Here is a 26,240-nt window from a genome sequence, read left to right as displayed (position 1 = left end):
CAGATGCTATCATGACCTCATCCCAACTTCTCTGGGCAGACAACCTTACCAATGTGTCCTGGACCTTCGCATCTCCAGAGCTCTGGTCCACTAGGGAAAGATAGAAACAGGCTAGGGGTATGGATTGACCTGTCAACACCCATGTCCAGTGGAGAAGCAATTACAGAAGCCAGAACTCCTAATTCTGCTCCCTAAAAACAAACTTGATCCATACTCTCAGCAGGGGAGAAGTGATAGGAAGATGACAAGAGGGCTCTGAAGTCCAGCTCCATCAGCCCCCAGAGAGAGAGAAGGAAAAGGAGAGGGACATATGGAGGTAGTAATGTTGTCATGAAAGGCTTGGAGTGGAAGAGAGAATTGAATCAGAAAAAAAGGGGGGAGCAACTAACTATGTATAAATGTGGACAGATGTAGAGATGATGGTTTGGCCCATGTCTACAACCTTAGGGGAACTGTGGTGGATTGCAGTGGGGAGACTGAAGATTCAGAACTCTGGTGGTGGGAATGATTTGGATTCAAATCCCTGTTAACATGTAATATAAAATTAATAAAAAATAAAACAAAAATGTTGAGCCTGTAAAAAAAAAAAAAGATTGCACTTCTTTTCCATCCTTTTCTCATAATGCACTTTCAAGTACCTATGAGAGGGCCCAGGAGACAGCTCACCTGGGAGAATGCACATTTTGCCGTGTGCAAGGAGTAGGGTTTAATCCTCATCCACCAAATGAGAACACCCGCATGGAGGGGCAGTTTCACATACAGAGGAGTGGTGCTGTAGTATCTCTCCTGTCTCTCGCTCTCTGTCTCTCACCCTTTTGCTAAACGTAGGGGTAGTCCTCCATGAGCTAAGAAATTATGCAGGCAGAGGGCCCCTGTGATAAGCCTGGTGGCAAAATAAATTAATTAATAAAGAGTGCCTAGGAGATATTCTTCACTCCTGAAATGAATCCAGGGAATTTTCACAAGCCTACTTCCAAGCTCTTTCATTCCCAAAGAAATAAAAAATAGGGTAGAATGGCTCTATTTCTCTGTTGGGACATTTGCTATAAGTTGAGAAGTGAGAGGAATACAAAGACTAAATAAGGATAGAATAACAGGTCAAGCTTCTTAGTTTAGAGAAAACAGGGGTATAGGAGAAAGAAATGTATATCTTGTTCTGTGCATTCCAATTTGGTGCTTTTAGAAATGATAAAGCCATCTATGGCCATACCACCCTAAACTCACCCGATCTCATCTGATCTCGGAAGCTAAACAGGGTTGGACCTGGTTAGTACTTGGATGGGAGAAATGACAAAGCCATTTGTCATTTAGAGGTAAAGGTCATGAACATACCAGAAAAGACTCACCAGAACCTGCATTCAAATACTGTCACTCACAGGTTGTTCAACCCTAATTAAACTGCTAGCTTTTGCAGTTTAATTCTCAAATCTCTGGAATCTATTAAATATAGGTAGTTCCTGCATACTAGTTATTCATTTTTCCTTCTTGCAGTTTGAACAATTATTAGTATAGATTATTTTTCTAAGTAATTTATTGGCTTGTGTATAGATTATTAAAAGCTAGTAGTCTATGGAGTCAGGCAGTAGCGCAGTGGGTTAAGCGCAGGCGGCGCAAAGCACAAAGATCACAGTTTGAGCTCCTGGCTCCCCAACTGCAGGGGGATCACTTCACAGGTGGTAAAGCAGGTCTGCAGGTGTCTGTCTATCTTTCTCTCCCCTTCTCTGTCTTCCCCTCCTCTCTCCATTTTTCTCTGTCCTATACAACAATGACTTCAGTAACTACAACAATAAAACAACAAGGGCAACAAAAGGGAATAAATAGATATTTTTAAAAAACATAGTTTAAAAAAAAAAGCTAGTAGTCTCAAGAAAGACATACAATTTGTAGTCTCTTGCCTATAAGATGTCTTATAAACCTACAAGTGAATGAGTTATTTTTCTGTGTTTCAGATTATGAAAACTTCTCTTTTATCTATCTCTCCTTTTTTAATGCAGCACTGGGACTGTGCACACGCACTATACCACCACTCAACAGTTCTTCCTGGACCAATTTTATCATTTACCCATTTGATGGAAGGAGAGACAGACACACACAGAGAGAGGAAAGACACCACAGTATTGCTCCATCATCCAAGGAGTTTCCTTTGGTACTGTCCATGGTACTCCCAGGTGGTGCCAGGGCTCAAGTCCAGGGCCCCATACATGGTAAGTCACACATCCTACCAGGCGAACTAACTCTTGGCTCCATTTTTGGCCTTTTTTTTTAAATCTTTTTTTTTTAATCTTTTTTTTGAATCTTTTTTTTTAATATTTATTTTATTTATTTATTCCCTTTTGTTGCCCTTGTTTTATTGTTGTAGTTATTATTGTTGTTGTCGTTGTTAGATAGGACAGAGAGAAATGGAGAGAGGAGGGGAAGACAGAGAGGAGGAGAGAAAGATAGACACCTGCAGACCTGCTTCACCGCCTGTGAAGCAACTCCCCTGCAGGTGGGGAGCCAGGGTTCGAACCGGGATCCTTATGCCAGTCCGTGTGCTTTGCGCCACCTGCGCTTAACCCGCTGCGCTACAGCCCGACTCCCCAATTTTTGGCCTTTTTAAGAATATAAAATACATGAGAAGTAGTCCATTTATTTTCAGGGAGGAGAGAAATGATTATGTAACTCCTCAAGTTTTCTGAGATATTTTTGACTTGTTAAAAAATGAGACAACTTCCCAAGAGCTTTTAGTCAAAGATAAACGATTCTTTGTGTCAGATGAGGAATCCATGAAAGACCTTTTATGTTTTAACTATAAAATCATTTATTTATCTTATTTTATTTTATTTTACCAAAGCACTGCTCAGCTCTGGTGGGTGGGGGATTGAACCTGGGACTTTGGAGCCTCACGCATGAGGGTCTCTTTGTTATCTACCCCTGCCTATGAAATTGTTTTATATCTATATAAAATATGCTTGAATTAATAATGTCAAATTTAAATTATCATGACCTGAGCCTTTTCTAGGTTAATGTTTAAATAAATTCTTATCCATGTAAGTAAGTTCTTTCAGATGAGACTGGTTTGAATGTGAAGATGTTCTAAACCATTATTTTTTTTGAGTTTTTCCATATACAAAGGTAAAAAAAATTATAACATGTGGGCTGGGTGGTGCCGCATCTGGTTGAGTGCACATGCCAAAGTGCACAAGGACCCAGGTTCAAGCCCCTGGTCCCCACCTTCAGGGGGAAAGCTTCACAAGTAGTGAAGCAGTGCAGCAGGTGTCTCTGTCTCCTTCTCTCTCTGTCTCCTCTTTCCTCTCAATTTCTGGCTGTCTCTATAAAATAAATAAATATTTTAAAAAATAATTTACAAAAATAATAACATGTTGTAAAAAGAAGAGATTATTTTCTTTCCTAGAAGTAGGGGGGAGGGAAAGGATATAAATGTCCAAAGAAGGAAATGCAACTTGGTCTCCACTTAAAGAAATTGTATTTTAAATCAAAGAGTTCATTTTTTTTTAACTCAATGAATGTATAGGCTTGCTGACAATGCATCTCCTTATATTGTTCAAATTCCCACAATAATCCAGCACAACTGATGAAATCTAAATTTGCAAGCTATGGAGAATTGAAAGGGATCTTTTCCTTTTCCTGTTCTCATGATGCCTGAATAGAAGGAAAACATTATAATAGAAAACACAAAGGACAATGAAGAGCATATATTAAGTGTTACTACGTCAGTAATTGGCACTTTATCTTCCTGTATTAAATCTATTAAAGTGAATATAAAATAAAATGTCCTTTTGAAAGGAATGCAAATCAAGAAAGAGAGAGATGGGTAAGCTGCTACACGCTTCAAGGAAACTTAAAAAATAGAGAATGTGCTTCAGAAAATTCATGCATATTGAAATCAAACAGGTTTTGCTCTTTGTTTTTGGTTTCGGCTATTACTTGGCTATTACTGGCTATTATTTTGGCTTCAGCACTTCAGGCTGACTTTTTCAGATAGAAAGATAAAGATATAGAAAGATACCACAACACCAAAGCTTCCTTCAATGAGATGGGAGACAGGCTCAAACCTGCATTGTGCCCATGACAAAGCAAGCACACTACCCAAGTGAACTATCTTGTCATCTTGAAATCAAACAGGTTTTCCAGACTTTTTTTTTTTTCTTTTTTGCCAGTAGGGTTATTGCTGGAGCACTGTGAATCCACTGGTGGCCATTTTTTCCTTTCTATTTGATTTGATAGGAAAGAAAGAAATTGAGAGAGGAGAGGGTGATAGAGAAGAAGAAAGAAAGGCCTGCAGGCCTGCTTCACCACTTGTGAAGCTTCCCCTCACCCCAAGCAGGTGAGGTGCAGAAATTCAAACTGGGTGTTCACGCACGGCAAGGTATGTGCTCAACCAGGTGTGCCACTGCCTTGCCACCTTTGCAGACATTTAATTTTCACATTTAACAGGAAAAAGACAAACAATTTGGTTTTAAAGACATAGTTTTAAGAGGCTGAGCAGTGATGCACTAGGTAGAGTGCATATATTATTATACCATGAGCAAGGACCCAGGTTCAAGCCCCTGGTTCCTTCCTGCAGGAGGAAATTCCACGAGCAGTGAAGTGGTATTACAGGTGTGTCTCTTTCTCTGTGCCTCTCTATACTCCTCTTCCCTCTCAATTTCTCTATCTATAAAAGAAAAGAAAAGGGCCTCTGGAAGCAGTGGAGTTGTCATGTAGGCACCATGCCCCAATGATAACCCTGATGGCAATAATAAAAAAAAAAAATTAACAGTTCCTCTGCAATATCTTGGTCAGAACTTGAAGGTGTCATGTTGAGTGAGACAAGCCAAAAAGAGAAAAACTAATACTGAAGGATCTCACTCATAGGTGGAGCTTAAGAATAAAGGACAGTGGGAGTCAGGCGGTAGCACAGCAGGTTAAGCGCATGAGTGGGTTAGGCGCATGTGGTGTGAAGCTCAGGGACCAGTGTAAGGATCCGGGTTCGAGCACCCAGCTCCCCATCTGCAGGGGAGTTGCTTCACAGGCGGTGAAGCAGTCTGCAGGTGTCTATCTTCTCTCACCCTCTCTGTCTTCCCCTCCTCTCTCCATTTCTCTCTGTCCTATCTAACAACAATGACAATAATAACTACAACAACAATAAAAACAACAAGGGCAACAAAAGAAAAAATAAATAAATAAAATTTTTAAAAAAGAATAAAGGACAGTAAGAGAAAACATAAAGTGAAACTTGAACTTCCATTTCTTTCTTTTTGTAGATGATGAGACAGAAAAGAAGAAAGGTTGAAAGAAAGAGAAAGAGAGAGAGAGAGAGAGAGACCTGAAGCACTGTTCCAACACTCGTGAAGCTTCCCCCTGCAAATGGAAACTGAGACTTTGAAATTGGGTCCTCCCATCTTGTGGGCCTCTCCAGGATCTTATTCTCAATCAATGTAGAACAACAATGGTAGGGACTGCCCCACTCACTGAAAGGAGGCTGGGTCAATATACTCCGCCACTCAAGGAAGACGGGTCTTGAAGTGAGTACAGCCTAGAGTGTTCCTAGCTGTGACCATGGAATGTGAGCTCAGACCTACAGGGATGCAGAGGTTACACAGGCTCCTACACTGAATATGGGCACCAGGTCAGATTGATGTGGTTTACAGTTAATGGTATTTATATACTTTTCCCATATTTGGTAGCTACTCTCTTCCATGATCCAGCTTTCTAGTCCTGTTTCAACTTTGACATCATCTCCCCAGACAACACCTTTAAGCCTACCTGCATGTTAGCTGTTGGGCTCAGGCAAAAATCAGTGCAGTCATGAACCCCTTGCAGACTTCCTAACTTTTCCCAAAATGGAGACCCCAGATCTCACCTGCTATACTCTTACCTTTAGGTTTCTGATAATTAAAGAATTTGTTCTGCTTTATATCTTAATGCTTTTCAGCCACCAAACTGACACCATGACACCAACCTGACATCCCTGGGCAGATGAACTCACCAACGTGTCCTGGGGCCCCACCTCTCCAGATCTATGCCCCATTAGGGAAAGATAGAAACAGGCTGGGAATATGGATCGACCAGCCAAATCCCATGTCCAGTAGAGAGACAATTACAAAAGCCAGAACTCCAACCTTCTGTACCTCATAACAATCCTGGGTCCATACCCACAGAGGGATAAAGAATAGGAAAGCTTCCAATGGAGGGGATGGGATGCAGAACGCTGGTGGTGGGAATTGTATCCCTCTTATCCTACAGTCTTGTCAATCACTATTAAATCAATAAACAATAAATAAAGATTAAAATGAAAATTAAATTGTTCCACATACATGTAGACATGTATGTATGCTCTATTGGGTGAGCCACAACCTGTGTGTGTGTGTGTGTGTGTGTGCATGTGCATGTGCGTGTATGTGTGTGTGTATGGTGTGTGGTTATTACTGGGGCTTCACTAATCCAGGCTGGTGGTATGAGTTTTCTGTGTTGTAATTATCGACCCTTTGTCCTCTATCTAATGATTTATTAAATCATAAAGATGTTGTAGCCTGAAGATGGTACAGTGAGAGCACTATGGACTTGTAGGTAGAAGTCCTGGATTTGATTCCCAGCACTGTAAATACCAGGTTCTGCCTCTTTCTCACTAATAAGCAAGTCGTTTTTTTTTTAATCACACATGCATTTAGCACTCCTTTGTCAACACAACCTAAGTGCAAAGTGCTAATAGCTGGATTCCAAAAAAGCTGTCACCCAGATAAACCCCATAACAAGACCATAGCTGTTGAGGAAAGGGAGATTTCCCTTGATCACTACAAAGCAAATATGACTCTATTGGGGTGAGGGGGTAAGCTCAATTTGTGTTTAGACAAAAGGCTTCTAATATGGAGCTCAGACATGTATAAACCATCAATGGAATCAAGCCTCTAAATATTTATCTGAGAGAGGCGATGACACCTATTGCATTTTAAGGATGGAAAGCAATATACCTGTGAATGAGAAGCCTGGAAGTTGTTGTGGATCTTCACCTAGAACAAGGGACTGCACATAGCAGGGAATTACAACATAGAGAACTGAGAAATCAAGTTACATTTTAGTAGAATACTTAGGGTTTATAAATCTAAGGATTAAAAATCAGCATTACTCTTGGGATTCTGGATTTATCTTGACAAATGAAAATATTTTTGTAAGTTGTACTGTTTTATAATCATGAATGAAAGAATGTGATTATATGTAGATGTGTGTTCTTGGAAGCTGAATTGTAAACAGTGCTATTGCAATTCATGTAGAATTGTCCCAGACTGTATCCGATGCTTTGCTCTGTATCCATCCTTGTGTAAGACAGCAGTGTCAACAATTCTAGACCTCAGCAGAATGCAGGAGGTGCTCTGAATGCAGTCTGAAGCAGCAAAAAGTCAAAGATTTACAAGTTTACAGTGGAGAAGGCCAGGCAGTGGCATACCCCGTTAAGTGAACATAATAGGAAGTATAAGGACCCAAGCAAGAGATCCCCTACTCCCCACCTGCAGGGCGAAGTATCAAGAGCAGTGAACTGGTCTGCGAGTGTCTCTCTGTCTCTGTCCCTATCTCCCCTTCTCTCTATGTATCTCTCTGTCCTATCCAATAAAATGGAAAAAAAAAAAATCCACCAGAAGCAGTGAATTCATAGTTCAAGCACTGAGCCCCTGCATTGACCCTAGAGGCAAAAAAGAAGTTTACAGTGGAAAATGAAGGCAGCTGGCATAAAGAGGAGGATATGGGGTGATGATTACAGTGAACCCTTTCCTTCCCTCTTTCTTTACCCTGTTCCCACTTCCGTGCATGGGTGCCCTCCTCCCAAAACCACATACACTCTACTTTGTAGAGTCTTTGCTTCAGTATGGCACATGGGAATGAAATCAAGGCCCCATACATGTGCAGTATAACTGAATAGCCTTCTTATATACATTTTTGATATTTTCTTTTATTGAGAAGAGAAATAGAGAGACCACAGCACCACTCCACCATCCATGGAGCTTCCCTGGTATCATCCACGGTACTCCTGTATAGTACCAGGGCTCAAAACTAGGGCCTAATGCACACCAAGATATGTGGTGTATTGGGTAAGTTACTTGCTAGTCCCTTTTCATAGGATCTTGAGCATGGAATGAACACCCAAACTGCTTAGGTTTCAGTCCTTTTCCCATCAACACAATACAGTGTCACATATTTTTGCACTCTTTAACTTTTATTTTTTTTAAATATTTATTTTATTTATTCCCTTTTGTTGCCCTTGTTGTTTTATTGTTGTAGTTATTATTGTTGTTGTCGTTGTTGGATAGGACAGAGAGAAATGGAGAGAGGAGGGGAAGACAGAGAGGAGGAGAGAAAGATAGACACCTGCAGACCTGCTTCACCGCCTGTGAAGCAACTCCCCTGCAGGTGGGGAGCCGGGGTTCGAACCGGGATCCTTATGCCCGTCCTTGTGCTTTGCGCCACCTGCACTTAACCCGCTGCACTACAGCCCGACTCCCATTTTTGCACTCTTGCAAAATAATATGTAAGATTTCACTGTAAAAAAACTCAAGCAAAGAAATAACCCATTTTCATTAACTCATAATTGCGTTAAATTTAATGATACTTTTCTGAAGTTAACTTTAAGAGAAGCATTCTTAGAAGTGTTTTCACAGTGAGGAACTCCTTTCAGTTCATGCACACAAAATCCAGGACCCAATAATATCTCTTCACCAACCAAACCACTTGCTTGTGACCTTGTTTTAATATCTATAGTTTTACTGTTTTGATATTTTCATATCTGTAGTTTCAAGTGTTCCTTATTGAAAGGATTGGGAAATGGCATGCCTACATCTACTACTAAGTATATATGGAATTATTAAAGTATAATTCTCCTTCAAGTCTTAGAAAATAAGGCTCAAGCCTCTGCTCCCAACATGTAGTAGGGATCCTTCATGAGGGGTGAAGCAGTTCTGCAGGTGTCTATCTTTCTCCTTCTCTATTTCCCTCAGATTCTTTCTGTCCTATCCAGTGGCATCTGCAAAGGGTAGTTAGTAGTCAAGTCTGGTGAGATAATAAATGTGAAACAACTTTAGGGGGGAAATGTTTAAGATAAATGCACATCTTATTGCTCCATTATTGTATGTGACATGCCAGGTTTTTAAATGATAAAATGACTTACATTTCAGTGGGCAATATCCAAATAGCTTATCCGTGTCATAATCTCTCGTAGTTCCACACCAGAGCCAGCCATCTGATCTCCCAGCGCTTGTGCAGTCCCCGTACCACTTGTTTTCAAACTTGAAAGGAAATGCACAAGTTGCTCCATTTGCATTACCCTTTAGTGTGTACATGGCTGAAAGAAAAACAGTGACTTGGACTTAGTTGAGTGATGGCAAACGCTAGAAGAAGAAGAAGTTGAGTGATGCTTCTGAATATGAATTATCCAACTAAAGACCTTTGGAAGGAAGGAAGTTCCCTTCTCTGATCACAAGTGGTATCCTCATACAAAACGTTCCCTTTTGCCACGTGCTCTCTGAACCCTGGTATTTTCTGGATGTATGTAGCACTCTATATTTAAAGCTAACTCTAGTACATCTTCATTTCTCTTTTGGAACAGATTTTCCTCTTTCCTCTTGCAAAGCACAAGTATTCCATTCTATTGACATCAGCTTTGACTTCTGCATTCTTCCTAAAACAGAGAGGAGACTCTCCTCCCTGTAGGTTGAAATCATAGAATTATTGAATCTCTAAGTTGGACATAACCTTACTGCTGCATAACCCAAGCACAAAGTCAATACTTAAAATCTTTTCTAACTACTTCCTGCCAAACCATTCTCTACTTGAGTCCCTCAATAAGAATTATAAAGAAGCATGGAGACTTACGCATTAACTTGTTAATCCACATCATAGAAAGAACACTGGATACTACCTACAATCAATATTTATTTAAAAAATTAGTTCAAACAGATCAAAATGGGAAGGTCTAGGCTCACTTAGAAAGGAAAACTAGGGGGACCAGGCAGTAGAGCACCTGGTTAAGCACACACGGCGGTAAGCACAAAAATCTTAGTTCGAGCCCCCGGCTTCCCAACTGCAGGGGGATTGCTTCACAAGCAGTGAAGCAGGTCTACAGGTGTCTATCTTTCTCTCCCCCTCTCTGTCTTCCCCTCCTCTCTCGATTTCTCTCTGTCCTACCCTATAGCAATAATAACAATAACAAGGGCAACAAAATGAGAAAAAGATGATCTCCAAGAGCATTGGATTCATAGTGCAGGCACTAAGACCCTGGAGGTAAAAAAAAAAAAAAAAAAAAAAAAAAAAAAAAGGAAAACTGGACCTAATATACAATCATTCCTAAGCCAAAGAACTACAAACATTTCAGTCTCCCTTGACAACTAAATCATTCATCAAGCTGAATTCTTTCTTTCTTTATTTATTTACCAGAGCACTGCTTGGCTCTGGCTTATGGTGGTGCAGAGGATTGAAACCAAGCTGAATTCTCTAATGAGTTTCATATCTCTAATCACTGCAAGAATCCTTTCTTGGGGAGAAAATAACCCTCCATATAGAAACATACAGCTTCTTGCTACCAGTTGATATTCAGAATTTGTCCTATGTAGGAACTCTTTTTCTTTTGCTTTTTTTTTCTAACTAACTATTCTTCAGATTTGCAGATGCTCTGACTGTAAACAGTTCTTAAAAGACATTTAGTCATTAAGATTAAAAAAGTTTATGAAATGTGCAGCACATTTCCTAACATATACTAGCAAACTATAGAAGTCATCTCTGAAAGTATAGTCTTGATACCTAACATATACTAAAATCACAGTAAATGTTAAGTTTTCAACTTCTCACCTTTTGCTTTACTCCTTGTGCTCAATCCTCCTGAAAAACTAAATTTATTTGTAATTATCTCAAAATAAGTTTGTTCTCAATTGGCTGATTGTTGACTTTCAAATGTTGATTCTAGCAGACCAGGAGGCTGTTTAGTAGTCAGACCACAGGACTTGCATACTTGAGGCCTTGGGCTGGATTCCTGGCACTATATATGCTGACCCTGTGCTCTGACCTCTCTCAGTCTCTTTCTCTCTCTCTTCTTCTCCCCACCCCTTCTCTCTCTCACTCTCTCTCCAACTCTGTAAATATATATTTATAAATAAATAAAATGTGATTCTGATATTGGGTCCTCTATGTTAAAGAGCAATCTTTCAGATCATATATTATAGAAGAAACTGCTGGATTCAGAAATAATTATGTCACTACTGATCCCTGAGATGCCCATTCATGTGAAGAAAGTTAGTCTGACCACCTAAGGGCTCACTGTACTGTTCATTAAGTTAGCCAAAGCATGACTGAAGCTACAGAATCAAGCTCTACTGCAATTACTTTGTTGATGATTCATATACTCATGGTAAGTAAATCATGTCAATTTATGCTTCCTCTTGTGGTCTGACCTTTCAGGCAGCCCTGTTCTGGTGCTATTACTCTAAAATAATGTGGATGCTGCCAGTTTGTGCTCCCATTTGCTCTGGAAAGATGCTCTCTACATACTTTCTCTGCATTCTCTTTAATTCTAAAGTGTATTCCAATGATGATGCTTTAAGATCATGGAGGGCTTAAAAGTTTTAAAGATTTCTTTATATATTCACGAGTATTGAGAAAGAGAAAGGGCGGGGGGTCGGGCGGTGGCGCAGTGGGTTAAGCGCATGTGGCGCAAAGCGCAGGGACCGGCGTATGGATCCCGGTTCGAGCCCCGGCTCCCCACCTGCAGGGGAGTCGCTCCACAGGCGGTGAAGCAGGTCTGCAGGTGTCTATCTTTCTCTCCCCTTCTCTGTCTTCCCCATCTCTCTCCATTTCTCTCTGTCCTATCCAACAACGAATTGCGTCAACAAGGGCAATAATAATAATAATAACCACAACGAAGCTACAACAAGGGCAACAAAAGGGGGAAAAAATGGCCTCCAGGAGCGGTGGATTCATGGTGCAGGCACCGAGCCCAGCAATAACCCTGGAGGAGGGGAAAAAAAAAAAAAAAAAAGAAAGAGAAAGGGCAAGAAAGAACCAGAGCATTACTCTGGCACATGTGTTGTGGGGGATCGAGCTCGGGGGTCGGGTGGTGGCACACCTGGTTGAGCACACATGTTACAATGAGCAAGAACTAGGGTTCAAGCCACTGGTCCTCACCTGCAGAGGGAAAGCTTTGCTAGTGGTGAAGCAGGGCTGCAGGTGTCTCTCTCCCTCCCTATTTCCCCCTTCCCTCTTGATTTCTGGCTGTCTCTATCCAATAAATAAAGATTATGAACATTAAAAAATAGTAATAACTGTGGGAATAGGCAATCTTTTGTCCTAAAAGGCTGGCTCTTTCTCTGACTTTGAAGTCCTTCTAGAAAACACTTCTTCATAACCAAGTATGCCAACCTAGAATGTGGCTGCAACACCATCTGCTCAACAAGTCTTTATAAAAAGCTTCAAACTCTTTTAAATTTATTCTTGGGTTTTTTGTTTTGTTTTGTTTGTTTGTTTTTCCTGTATAGCTCTCAATGAATTACTTTTGACCAAGATAAAACAATACTAGATTTTAACTGTCAAGAACTTAAAAAAACAAATAGTAAGAAGTTATTTCCTATCCCACGAATGCTACTATCATCCTAAAACATATTGAACTAACTCCACAGATTTTCTGATATTTTTACTATTTTATTCTCTCTACATTCAAAAAGTGACAGAATGAATCTAAAATGTTTAGAAACACAAATTTCAAAGAACACTGAGCTTATTTTAGGCACCCTGAACTGGAAAAGAGTGCTATTCTTAGCAAAAGTTAAAAGACACTCTAGTTTGTAGTCTCATTAACTATAAATTATGAAGTATTATTCCAGATTTTTACTGCGCTTATTCACTGTCATGTTCTCAGAAAACACACACACACACACACTTTAAAATAGAAGGTAGTGGGAGTCTGGCAGTAGTGCAGTGGGTTAAACACAGGTGGTGCAAAGCGCAAGGACTAGTGTAAGGATCCCAGTTCAAGCCTCCGGCTCCCACCTGCAGGGGAGTCGCTTCACAGGTGGTGAAGCAGGTCTGCAAATGTCTTTCTCTCCCCTCCTCTCTGTCTTCCCCTCCTCTCTCCATTTCTCTCTGTCCTATCCAACAACGATGATGACAATAATAATAACTACAACAATAAAACAAGGGCAACAAAATGAAATAAATATTAAAAAAATAGAAGGTAGCTGATTACCATTCCTTTTTTTTTTAGATATTTGTGATTTTATAATAATTTTCACAATATTAATAATCATCTCACTAGCATTAATAGTACACATTTAATAATAATATGCTTATGAGAGAAATTATACAGAATAGGGAAAAACAACAACATGCTTCTTACCTTCATAACCTCGAGAACATAAATCATCTGTGGTTCCATACACCTTCCATCTGCTCCACAAGCCTGATCCCTTGTAAAGCATAATATTCTTTTCTTGTCTGTTGCCATAGTTAAAATACAGTTCATCTCCCTTGATTCCCAGAAGTGTGTCGTTTTTGCATTCCCACTTCTGAAATTCACTCTTGGAGTCACAGGCATAAAGGGTGACAGGAACCCAATCCAATTTTGACGGCACCCCCAAGCACAATTTAAATGCAGTGCTCATAATCTGGGACTCAGACACCCATCGAAACTTCTGAGCTTCACTGTCCTGGTTGCAAACCGCAGTTTGGACAGCGCTGGGACTTACTGCTTCCACGCAGCGCTTGTGGTCTTCATTATATATTAAAAAGTGCCTGGAGTCTGGTAAGAGAAGAAGAAAAGAAAGGCAGGATGCTTAAGTAGATACATGTGACCAGATTAATTTAGGTTCCAAGTTCTCAAAATTCCCATTCCTCTAAATATTTATGATTATAGATAAAGGAGATGACTTTGAGTGTGCCTGGATTAATCCATCTACCTCCTGGACACTCTTGAAGCTGGAGAGAATGGCCTGAGGGGTTCTTGGGGGTTCTTGGGGAGCTGATGGCTGTTATCAATCAGAAATCTTCAAGTCTTCTTACTGACAATTTGTTAGGGTGAAACTTATGCAAAGACCTGACTTAAATGCATACAAGTTGTACTGGAGGAAACATGGAAGCTAGAGAAGGGAGAAAAATCACCTTTATTCAAGGTAATAGTTATGAAACTAATTTTATAAATTACATATTATTGTGATTTGGGACTGGCAACGTAAATAAATCTATACAATGACCTGTGCTTATAGCTGCTAGCTAGCAAAACTGACTTCCTCTTGCAAAAAAAAAAAAAAATGGTAAGCATATTTTCCCTTGAATCAAAACTAAATTCATGAAAAGATTTTTCTTTCCTGTTTGTTTACTTTTTAAAGACTAGAGGGGCTGAGCGGGGGTGCACCTGGTAGAACAGTAGAACACATTTGTTATTGTGTGTGAGGACCCAGTTTCAAGACCCTAGTCCCCACCTACAGTGGGAAGCTTCACAAGCTGCAGAGCAGAGTTACAGTTGTCTCTCTTTCTCTCTGACTCTCCTTCATGCTATGTCTCTTTGTCTCTATAATAAAAATAAATGAATCTTTAAAAAAGAACAAATGAAACTAATTCTGTTTTAATTTTATGATATAAATATAAATTAAGTGTGTCTTAAAGAGTTTTACTAAATTCCTTTTACTTAAGAAGTACTTTCAAAATGAGCTGGTGGTATTGTGAATGTTTGAAAGTGTGACTAAACGAGCTCATTATTTTTAATCAACTCATCCGACTGGAGTAAAGCAAAGTCATAACAGTGTGATTAGTAGAGTTTTTCATTGTCCTTCACAAGACAAATTCTAAGGACCATCCTCCAATCTCCTGTGAGACCAGCCCCAGTTACACTCTGACATCATTTCTGAGATCATCAGCTTAGAACCTGTCATGGATCTTTTCCTACAGATTTTTTCCCCTGTGCTTCATGTTTCTGCTCTTATCCCTCATGCATTCAAGACTGCTTTTCAAACTAGGTTCCTACTTAAGTCTCTGCCTGAGTTCCTCATTTCTGTGGGTTTGATTTCTTGTAATCAGAACTTGTCAGAGCGTGAATTTAGAACACCTGCTTCTGCTGATCTTTCTGGAACTGGCATCTATCTGTTAACTATGCAACTACCCTCATCTACCCAAAGTCCAGCAGTCTGATCTCATTTTGTTTCTACCTGTGTCCCTGTGTGACAAAAATGAATAAATATGTACGTTGGCAAGAAAATTCAGCTTCAACATACGGGATGTAGCTCAACATCAGAGTGTGTGGCTAACATGTATAAGACTCTGGACTTGATCCCCAACACCAAAACTAAGTGAAAATGTAGTAAAATAGTGTTTTAATCCCAGCAAGACACAGGACATAGGAAAATAACAAGTTTTCAAAACAGTCACAGAAAGGGCTGGGTGGTGGGACACCTGGTTGAATGCACATGTTACAATGTGCAAGAACCAGGTTCAAGCCCCCAGTTCCCACCTGTAGGAGGAAATTTTCATAAGTGGTGAAGCAGTGTTGCAGGTGTCTGTCTCTCTCCCTCTCTATCACCCCTTTCACTCTCGATTTCTAGCTGTCTTTATCCAATAAACAAAGATAATTAAAAAATTTTAAGTCATAGATAATTTACTACACATAAATATAAATCTAGGCTCCTCTCATCTAAAGGAATAATAAGCTCTGGAAAAATTATCATCTATACCTATAGACTAACTATACTGCCCTTTACACTTATTATTTTTTTTCACAATACCCATATTATTTTTCTTTATTTATTTATTTGGTAGGACAAAGAAGAATTGAGAGGGGAGAGGGATACAGAGAGGAAAAGAGAAATAAACACCTGCAAAACTCCTTCATTGTTTGTGACGCTTACCCCTCTGTGGGTAGAGATCTGGGATTTAAACCTGGGTTCTTGGAAATGGTAGTGTGCTCAACCAGATTATGCTACTTCCTGCCCTCACTCATACTTAATTTGAATTTGATATTGCACTTAATTTTTCTCCTACTAGGCATATTTTCCATCTCTCAGACAGTTTTCTTTCTTTCTCTCTTTCTTTCTTTCTTCCTTTCTTCTTTTCTTCTTTTTTTCTATGAAACTGTATTTACTGATCTTTCAAATTTAATCATCTAGACAACTGGTAACCAGTCACTTAAGGTGACGTACTTGAAATTCTTTGTGCATCTAGTTCCTCTTTCAGAAGTTTTTTTTTAAAAAAACTGAACACTATATCAGGCACCTAGTTTTGTCTGTGCACTTGTATATGTACTTAATCTCTACCTATATTTTTATCTTAATTTTATTATAAACATAGTTTTATCTAGTGAACAAAGTTCCAGTTTTCTCCTTATCATGACTGGTATCACCATCCACCCAGACCTATTTGACACAATCACAAGTCTGGATGCTCTTTCTAAGGCTTTTTTTTTTAAAATAGATAAGGTTAATATTTAAATCTGTAGACTTTGAGTCAAGCAGATTACCCTCCATAATGTGGGTGGGTCTTTCATGCAATCAGCAGAAAGCCTTCAGGAAAATAAGCATACAATAATTGAGGTCCCTGAAGAAGGAAATCTACCTTTCAACTGTATTCAGACTTAAGCTGCAATATCATCTCTTTCCTGAGTTTCCAGCCTGCTAATTTTGACTTGTCAGTTGCACAAGTATATCAGACAGTTCCTTAAAATAAATCTCTCAGGGCCAGGTGGTAGCCCACCTGGATGAGTGCACACATTATAGTGTTCAAGAGCCCAGGTTCAAGCCCCTGGTCCCCACCTTAAGGAGGAAAGCTTCACAAGCGGTGAAGCAGGGCTGCAAGTGTCTCTTTTTCTCTCTCCCTCTCTCTCTCCCTCTCTCCTCTCCATTTCTCACTCTATCCATTAATAAATAAATAAAAATATTTTAAAAATAAATACAAATCTCTTTATATAGATAGAAGAGATGTAGTGTATGTACATAGGTATATTTAGATTAGACTTTTTTTTTGCCTCCAGGGTCATTGCTGGGGCTTAGTGCCTGCACTTATGAATCCACTGCTCCTGGAGGCCATTTTTCCCATTTTGTTGCCCTTGTTATTGTTGTTGCTGGATAGGACAAAGAGAAATTGAGAGAGGAGGGAAGATAGGGAAAGAGAAAGATAGACACCTGCAGACCTGCTTCACCGCCTGTGAAGCGACACCACCCCTCGCCGCAGGTGGGGAGCCAGAGGCTCAAACCCAGAACCTTGAGCCAGTCCTCGCGCTCTGCACCATGTGCACTTAATGTGGTGCACTACCGCCTGGCCTCCAGATTAGACATTTCTAAGTGAATACTCGAGATCACAAACATCACATACATGCCCAGTTCTGACTTCCTAGAGAATCCTGACTTATATCTTAATTCATTCTTTCTCTCTCCACTGTTGCTACCCTAGACCAACTCACCATGGTCTTTCTCTGGTTCTCTCTGAAATGGAGTCGTCAAGAAAAATAAACTTGGTCTCCAAATAACAGATTTATTTTACTCACTATATATAAGAGAGTGTGACATGAGACTTACTTGTCACCTGAATCCAAATTACAAAACTTTCTTAGTGCAATGGGCTACTTCCACCTGGCTAAGTGAAAAAGGCAAGATTTCTTTCTGTTTTCAGTCTTGCTTGCTAATTGTGATGGGCAGGCATTAAGTTCTGGCTGAATGCATAAGAAGTGATTTGTTTCCTTTCTCTTCATCCTTCCTAGAGAAATCATCTAAACTGGGGAGACACTTTTTTTTTATACTACCTCTCCAATGTAAACCCTTCATGTATGGAATGTGGCATACAGGAAATGTGACAACCATCATCATTATAGGGGCATGACCTCGTCTGGCAAACCCTCTGTCCTCACCTCCTTACTTTCCACCTTCCAGCTAAAGCTCTTTCTGTTCCTCAAACTCTTCAAGCTTATTTCCACCTAAGAAACTTCACCTTCCAAGTTCCTGTTTCTTGGAAAGGTCCTAAAGCCTAACCACAGTGTAAAGCCTAACGGTCTTAAAAGTCCTAAAGCCTAACCACTCCTTAGTGAGCAGACTATGCTAATTTCATTATTTTGTTTTCTATATGCCATTCATAATCATTTGAAAGATAGCTATTTGGGGGTTGGACAGTGGCACACCCAGTTGAGTGTATATGTTATAATGTGCAAGGACCCAGGTTCGGGCCCCAGTCCCCACCTGAAGGGAGAAAGCTTCACAAGTGGAGAAGCAGTGAAGCAGATGTCCTTCTTTCTCTTTCCCTCTCTGGCTCCTGGTTCTCTCTAGATTTATTTCTTTATGCAATAATAAATAAATAAATGAAATATAAATAAGAAAAGAAAAACACTCATTTTCTAATTTGTTCAATTTTGTTTTATCTTTAGTTCTCTACTAGAATATAAATTCCATGAGGAGAGGGACTTTGTTTCTGACACAGTCCTCATTCTAGTTTCCTCTTTTCAGAATTTAAAAGTTGCTCAACAAGTCTCAGGGAATAGATAAAAGAAAATCAGATTTATTATATTCACTACATAAGAGAGTTTCACATGAAACACAAAAAAGAAGGAAAAATAAGCCTGAGCATCACTCTAGTGTGAACTAGGCAACTCAGACATGCAAGTCTGATTCTCTAGCAGTTGAGCCAGCTCGTCAGTCAATCAATACATTTTATAATACTGACTAATGATGAAGATTATGATGGCTGTCAGAGAAAGGGACATCAGCAGTGGGTGCCATGAAGCACACAACCACACATAGAAGGGTGTGAAATGATACCACTGAAATCTGACAATTTGTAAACCAAAGTCAAATCACTAATAATAAAAATTATTTTAAAATACTGATTCACGATACTGAATCTGTTTAATATTATTTCCTTCCATGAATGTCTATTTTTACCAATAAGCCATTTAAACATGTTTTTTTTTTTTACTTATAAAAGGAGTACTTAGAATGGAACAGCTTCTATTTCTTTTTTATAAGTGATTTAACATTGATTTACAAAATTGTAAGACAGTAGGGTACAATTCTATACAGTTCCAACCATCTGCATTCAGTGTCCCATCTCCTCCATTGGAAAGTGCAGTAGTCCTCCTGAGGTCACCAATATGGGAACAGCTTCTATTTCAACACAAAGTTATCTATCCTTGTTTCCTTTATTTTTCCTTGGCATGGGGAAGCAGTATAAGTTTGATATTGCCTTTACAAGACAATACAAGGAAATGGAAAATGAATGCTTTAGGGTCCTACATGCATACATTATTCTTCTCCCCATTTGGGTGCATGTCATGTTTTGTTCACTATGGTCCCTATGCAATGTCTCTGATGTTAAATATCCTATTTCTTCCTCAGAAAGTGATTCAAGACCTTGACCACTGGTGGTAGTTTGCTGTTAACCACACTATATACATATTACTCTTTCTTTCAGGTCTATGCTAATTACATAATTGCTTTTTTACAAATACTGCACAGTTGAATAAATGAGGACAGTTGGTAAGCAAACATTCATTTCTTTGCAATGTTATCTAAAGGGCGGAATGTATATTTCCTTTTATTGTTATTAAGACGTCCACATCAGAAACTGATGTACAGAATTGAAGAGATATTACTCCTTCCTTTTTAACTGTGACTTGCTAATCTCTCATTTATTTTTCAACAACTTTTTGGTTCTCTACCACCCTGAGCACATATTCTACTGTGATTAATTTTAAGGTAGAAATGTCAAAGCTCAAAATACATTTCGGAAGATCATCCTGAATGTCAACTCAACTAAAAACTACTGGAGACTAAATGTCCAATAACATGAGCATATGTTGTCTTTTAAGCATTTGCGGAGCTGTAAATTATTTCCAAAAGCACTGAGCAAGTAATTAACTTCCCAAGCAGAGCACTAAAGGACATTATTAAGACATAACTATCACACACTATAATGCCTTATACATTTTCAGACTTTCCCTACTATCAATAAATAAAATGCTGACATGAAAACACAAAAGAAAATAATATGTAGAGAGTAGAGCAGTAGAAAAAGGGAAATACATGGGTGTTTTGTAGTAGACTCTTCCAGGAGTCCACTCATTTTTCCTTGCCTTGTGTACTGGGGCCCCACTTCCAAATGTCCACACTTAATCAGTGAGCACTGGGTCATCTTCTGACCCTCAGTGTGCTCTCTGCCTACAAACTGTGCAGACCAGAGAGCCAGAGAAGTACTACTGCTCCTGCCAGACACTCTTCACCAGTGACAAATGAGAACCAATAGATTAAAACAAACAAACAAAAACCAGATCTCTCTTAACCTGGAAAAATTGAGAATTATTTTATTTTTCACTTAAGTCATTCATACACTCACCAGGTATCCAGAAAACTAGCTTAGATCACTGAGTTTGGACATTTAGTACAAATATGAATTTAATAGGGACAGTGACATCCAAGAGAAAATAGTCCCTGCGTAAGAGATGCTACTAACTAGGAGAACATAGAGTAGTCAAGCTTCCAAGACTCCAAATGAGGTGCTGCATGTGGCAGACTGCCTTTCTGAAAGAAAGAAAGAAAGAAAGAAAGAAAGAAAGAAAGAAAGAAAGGGGAAGAAAGAAAGAAGGAAAGAAAGAAAGGAAGGAAGGAAGGAAGGAAGGAAGGAAGAAAGAAAGAAAGAGAGAAAGAAAGAAAGAAAGAAAGAAAGAAAGAAAGAAAGAAAGAAAGAAAAAAAGAAATTGTACCAATCCCCTTTCCCCTCCATGAAGAATGTCCACACCAGTCCTTCTAGCTGTTGATATTCTGATCTATGTCATGGATCCTATCCCTTCTCTCTTTCTATTTACTTTCCTATATATTCATCAGAACATCAGCCTCTCCCTCTTTTTGAGACGAAAAAAATTAAAAAACAACCACAGTATGTAATAAGTTAACAGTTAACACTTGAAATGGAATGGGGGAGATAGCATAATGGTTATGCAAAAAGACTTTTTTTTTTGTACCAGAGCACTACCTAACTCTGGCTTATGGTAATGTGAGGTGTTGAACCTGGAATTTTGGAGCCTCAGGCATGAGAGACTCTTTGCATAACCACTATGCTATCTACCCCACCTGCAAAAAGACTCTTCATGCCTGAGGCTCCAAAATAGCAGGTTCAAACCCCCTCACCACCATAAATCAGAGCTGAACAATGTTCTACTAAACAAGAGGGAGAAGAGAGGGGGAGGATAAGGAGAAACATTTAGCACTCTCTCATCCTTTATTTCCACGTTGAGCCCTGCCAGCTCATTATTCCATCTTTATGCATAATGTCAGTCAGAGATAACTCCAATAGTTAGTTACCAGGTAATCAAACTCCGCTCTTAAGTGGACTGTGAAACCCTAAAAAATTTCTGAACTACATTGTGTTTCCATTCCCCTACCAGGAGAAAATGTGGGTCAAGAACAGAAGCAATGGGGGTCGGCAGTGACACACTGGGTTCATACATAGTACCGTAGCAAAGCACAAGGACCAGCACAAGGATGCTGATTTGAGCCCCCCTCCCCATTTGCAGGGCGGTTGATTCACAAATAGTGTCCATATTTCTCTCCTCCTCTCTACCCACCTCTCCCCTCTCAATTTCTCTCTGTCTTATCCAATAAAATGGGAAAAAGTGGCCTCCAGGAGCAGTGGATTCATAGTGCAGGCACAGAGTCCCAGCAGTAACCCTGCAGGCAAAAAATTAGGAAGAAAGGAAGGAAGGAAGGAAGGAAGGAAGGAAGGAAGGAAGGAAGGAAGGAAGGAAGGAAGGAAGGAAGGAAGGAAGGGAGGGAGGGAGAGAGGAAGAAAGAGAAGCAACTCTAATGCGATTATCTAAATCAATTGCTGAGAAGAGCACCCCAACATGGAACCTACTTGATACATGTTTATTATTACTATCATTACCTTGGACAAACTGTGCTTGAGGACAATCTGAAACAGTTGAGGACAAGATGAAACTAAAGAGAACAGAGAATTGTGACAGGAGTTCAGAGAGGGGAACAGAAGAATCAGGCAAGAGTGACCTTGGAGTCTGGAGAGGAGTGATAGAATACAAAAATAAGTTCTTGGGTTCAGAAAATTTGCAACCAAAGCCTGAGTCCCCCTTGTGTTAACTGTGCTGTCTTAGCTAAATTAATCATTCTGACATCAATGTCCTCTTCTCTGATGAAGATCTGTGAGTTTCTAAATAAGACAATTTGTGCAAAGCAACCAATGTGTCATTTTGCATAACCACTGGTGCCCATGCCATCCCTTCCACTCTCCAAGTAAAAAATCCAAAGGACACAAATAGAGAGGGTAAGTTCTTCTTTGACATGCTCTTCCTTTGAACCATACCTGTCTTTTCTGATTAACACACATAAGCTGGCAAAATATGTCTACTATTTAGATTTGGTGCCATAAGAACATGGTCAAGAATTAGCTCTAGGCATAATTTAATCAGACCAAGTAACAGACAGTCAAGTCCTACTTTTTTTGTTTTGTTTTGTTTTAAAGATTTTATGTATTTATTAATGAGAAAGATAGGAGGAGAGAGAGAAAGAACCAGACATCACTCTGGTACATGTGCTGCTGCTGATTGAACTCAGAACCTCATGCTTGAGAGTCCTATGCTTTATCCACTATGCCACCTCCCGGACCACCAAGTCCTACTTTTTAAAGAGTTATTATAGAAAGTTGGGAGATAGCTCAGCATGTACAGCACAAAGACCTGGGTTAGAGCCCCTGGCACTACATAGCATACATGCAAAAGAGAATAAAAAAGGGAGTGATGCCTTCCTTCTCCATCATTCTCTTTCCCCCTCTCTACCTCTCACAGTCAATTTGAATTAAAAAAAAAAAAAAAACTCCAGTGGGAGACCAGAATCACAAAGCCCCAGTGATGCTCTGATGGCAATAAATAAATGAAAGTTTTTTTTTTTTATCATAAATGGATGTTGAATTTTTTTTCTGCATTTATTGAGTTGTCTTGAGTTTTTTCCCTACAATCTTTTAATGTAGCCAAAAATGTTAATTATTTTTATCTATATTTTGATAGAGACATAAACAGGAAGAGAGGGTGGATAGAGGAAGAAAGAGAGACACCTGTAACCTGCTCCACTAATGAAACATCCCACCTGCAGGTAGGGAATGGAAATTAGAGCCCAGATCCTCTTAAATGGCAAATTCTGTGCCTTGCTGGAGGGCCACTTGTACAACACCCAGATATTCTTTTTCAAAATTTTATTTTTGTATAAGAAAGGGAGAAGAAAAGCACTGTTTCATGGAACTCAGCCTTATATTGCTTTTGTTGCTCTCAAGTGATGAGAGAATGGAACCCAGGGCCTTAAGCATGCAGGTCGTGCAACCCACCACTGATCCACCTCCCTTTTCAAACAATGCTCTTTGTCTTAAGTAAGGTTAAGTACTTTTGACTCTTTAAAGTTCACTTTCATGTGGTCTGGGAGATGGTGCAGTGGATAAAGCATTATACTCTCAAGCATGAGGTCCTCAGTTCAATCCCAGGCAGCGCATGTATCAGAGTGACGTCTGGTTCTTTCTCTCTTTTCTCCTATCGTTCTCATAAATAAAATATTTTTAAAAAATAAAAATAAAGTTCACCTTCACTGAATGATATTTTTTCCCATATATAAATCATTTCCAACATCTTCAGAGAGCACTGAAATGTCATGTAACCAAGCAACTGTCTTTACCTTTAATAGTAATATACTCCTTACACAGATTTCTATCTGAATTATAGGAGGAAAGCAGATACAGTTAGAAACAGTAATAAGACCTGTGAAAGGAAGGGGTGAGGGGGAAGAGATGACAAGGACTTGGCATTGCTAATAGCTTCAAAATAATCTATCTTTAATAACCTGGTACCTGAAGTCTCTCCGTGTGTGTGTGTGTGTGTGTGTGTGTGTGTAGAAAATGGGAGGTTAACAATAAATAACAAAAGTTAAATTACAAAGAAATGTTTTTTTTTTTTTTTATGAAAAGTAAAACTAGTTTGGATTAGCAGTAGGGAATCATTACTCGAAGAAATTCTAGTGTGGCAGGTAACCAATCACTGATTCACCAAAGGTAGAAATCCAGAATACTAAGAGGGCTGTATCACTAACTAGCTGTGAGACTCTGAAAAGAGCACATAACTTATCACAACCTAAATTTTGGTACTTATAAAACAAAGAAATTACATACAGAATAGGGTGTGCTAAACAGGAATCCACTGCAGTGTTTTCACTGTTGACATTTCCTCTTGACTCTGCCTCCAGGGGCAGCACATTAGTAGCTTGAAACCAACCCCAGTAGGAGAGTCACCCTGGAAATCAGTGAAGGCTCATACTGGCACTTGCTTTTTTTTTTTTTTTTACATTCTGAGCACCAAGCATTATGTTTGCCAACACTCTTGCCTGGGAACAATCCCACTCCAAATCCTACTTCTCAGCTCTGAGTCAAAGCCACTCTCTCTCATTGAATTTCAAGCATGATTCTATTCTGTCCAGCAAGATATAGACACTAAGGGTGGTCCGGGAGGTGGCACAGTGGATAAAGCACTGGACTCTCAAGCATGAGGTCCTGAGTTCAATCCCCAGCAGCACATGTACCAGAGTGATGTCTGGTTCTTTCCCTTACTATGTTTCTCATTAATAAATAAATTTAAAAAACCGGTTCAAGCCCCTGGCTCCCCACCTGCAGGGGAGTCACTTCACAAGCAAAAAAAAAAAAAAAAAAAAAAAAGATATAGACACTAAGGTTGAATGCAATCCTCCCTGCTAAAAAAAAAAAAAGCACAAGAGATGAATGAAGAGACTAGCGCATGAATGCTCTTGGGGCTCATGAGGGTAGGGACTGAGGGGAGTCTCAGGGAGGCAGGAGAAAAGGTTCTGTCTTGAAAAGAAATAAATCAGAGTAAGTAAGGAGAGCTAGTCATAGATCTCTTACTGGGTAGGGATTTGTTTACCTGTCTACTGCTAACCAAGCTTTTATATAGGCTGCTCACACCAAGAATAAGCAACATGAAGATGCTCAAAAACAAAATTCTAGAAGGATAGCCTTTACCTATGACTTTTTTTTAATTCTTTAAGTAAACAGATTTTCAGTACCTCCCTGCTTCTCCCATATTTGTGAGAATCAACAGGATGTGATTCATCAGAATATGGCATCCTGCTGTCTACAGGAGGGAAGTCCCAAGCAAATGGAGAAATACTTTTTTGCCTCAAAGCAGTAAGGTAAATTGGGGGGGGGGGGTGGGGGGATAATGAGACTGCATCTGAGTTTCCCAGTATGAATGCCACTAGCCCCCCAAGTCTGGTTCACGCTTGAAGTTTGAACTTAAGCATGCCGTGAGTAGAAAATGAACATTGCATCATGAATTTTTAGTTTAAGGGGGAAAAAATGAATGGGAAAAATAGCCCAATCCTTTCTCTAATGAGTAACGCTGACCTTGGATTTATTGTATTAAATAAAATGCATTTATAAAGTAAATGTAGCTGTATCTCCTTTTTTAATGGTGGCTTCATGGTGTGGCCAAATATGTTTTTATTCAGTTGCAGTGGGATGAAGCCCAAGTTGAATCATTCATCCAGTTTGTTTAAATGACAGGGCACTTACTTCCAGGCTATTCTATGAGGCAGAATAATCTTTTGAATCTGCACACTTCTCCTAGTTTTAACCTTTTGGGGGCCATGGGGGTACATAAACTCTTTTAACTGGACAGGCTTTCACAAGGAAAACAAAGCTAACTAGCATCTAACCCTGTAGCCTCCTTGTACTTCTCCAGCATCCACCAGTTCCTGAGAGCTATGTTTTCTAGTCAGAATGAAGGTGAAACATCTTACTGAAGGAAAATACTTATCAGATAGTTCTAAGCTCCGGAGATCTTTCTCAGCACTGTTTATTGGTAAAGGAGTCAACGCTCTTAACGGGTAACATTAGGACCTATCAACCTTTTACACGTAAGGTTTGCAATATGGCAAAAAGGAATGAATGGGGCTGGTAACATCACTCTCTCTATTTTATAAGCATGAAAGGGACAAGAAATAAAGTAGCTTGCTGGCAGAGGCAAGGAGCAAAACACACTGCCTTCTTTTGTGTTTTCATCGTCAATAATACTTGGTGATCCTTATGAGTCTCTACATTCTTTTTTTTCATGTGTACTTTTTATTCATAATTTGTAATGTTTCAGGATACCAAAAGTAGTCTAACAATTGCTGAATTTAACAAAAAAAACACTAACCTCATCTTAAAACATTCACTGATTCATGTCATTCAATGGCAGTATTCAGTATTAAAAGAAA

At 39.4% G+C, this 26,240-nt stretch overlaps 1 protein-coding gene across 1 annotated transcript in view; it reads right to left on the bottom strand.

The window, feature by feature from the left end:
* The window catches only part of MRC1 (mannose receptor C-type 1), a 113,581-nt gene that overhangs the window by 85,392 nt on the left and 1,949 nt on the right, over positions 1-26,240 (bottom strand). The window contains exons 2-3 of the mRNA XM_016189657.2: positions 13,352-13,753; positions 9,140-9,313 (exon numbers count right to left, since the gene is read on the bottom strand). Of these exons, the coding sequence (XP_016045143.1) occupies positions 9,140-9,313; positions 13,352-13,753 (576 nt within the window). The remainder of the gene's footprint in view (positions 1-9,139; positions 9,314-13,351; positions 13,754-26,240) is intronic.

Source organism: Erinaceus europaeus, chromosome 6, assembly GCF_950295315.1.
Source record: "Erinaceus europaeus chromosome 6, mEriEur2.1, whole genome shotgun sequence".
In the NCBI taxonomy this organism is placed as follows: Eukaryota; Metazoa; Chordata; class Mammalia; order Eulipotyphla; family Erinaceidae; genus Erinaceus; species Erinaceus europaeus.
The sequence above is the reverse complement of the archived record's forward strand: the minus strand, read 5'-3'. Positions and strand labels throughout refer to the sequence as shown.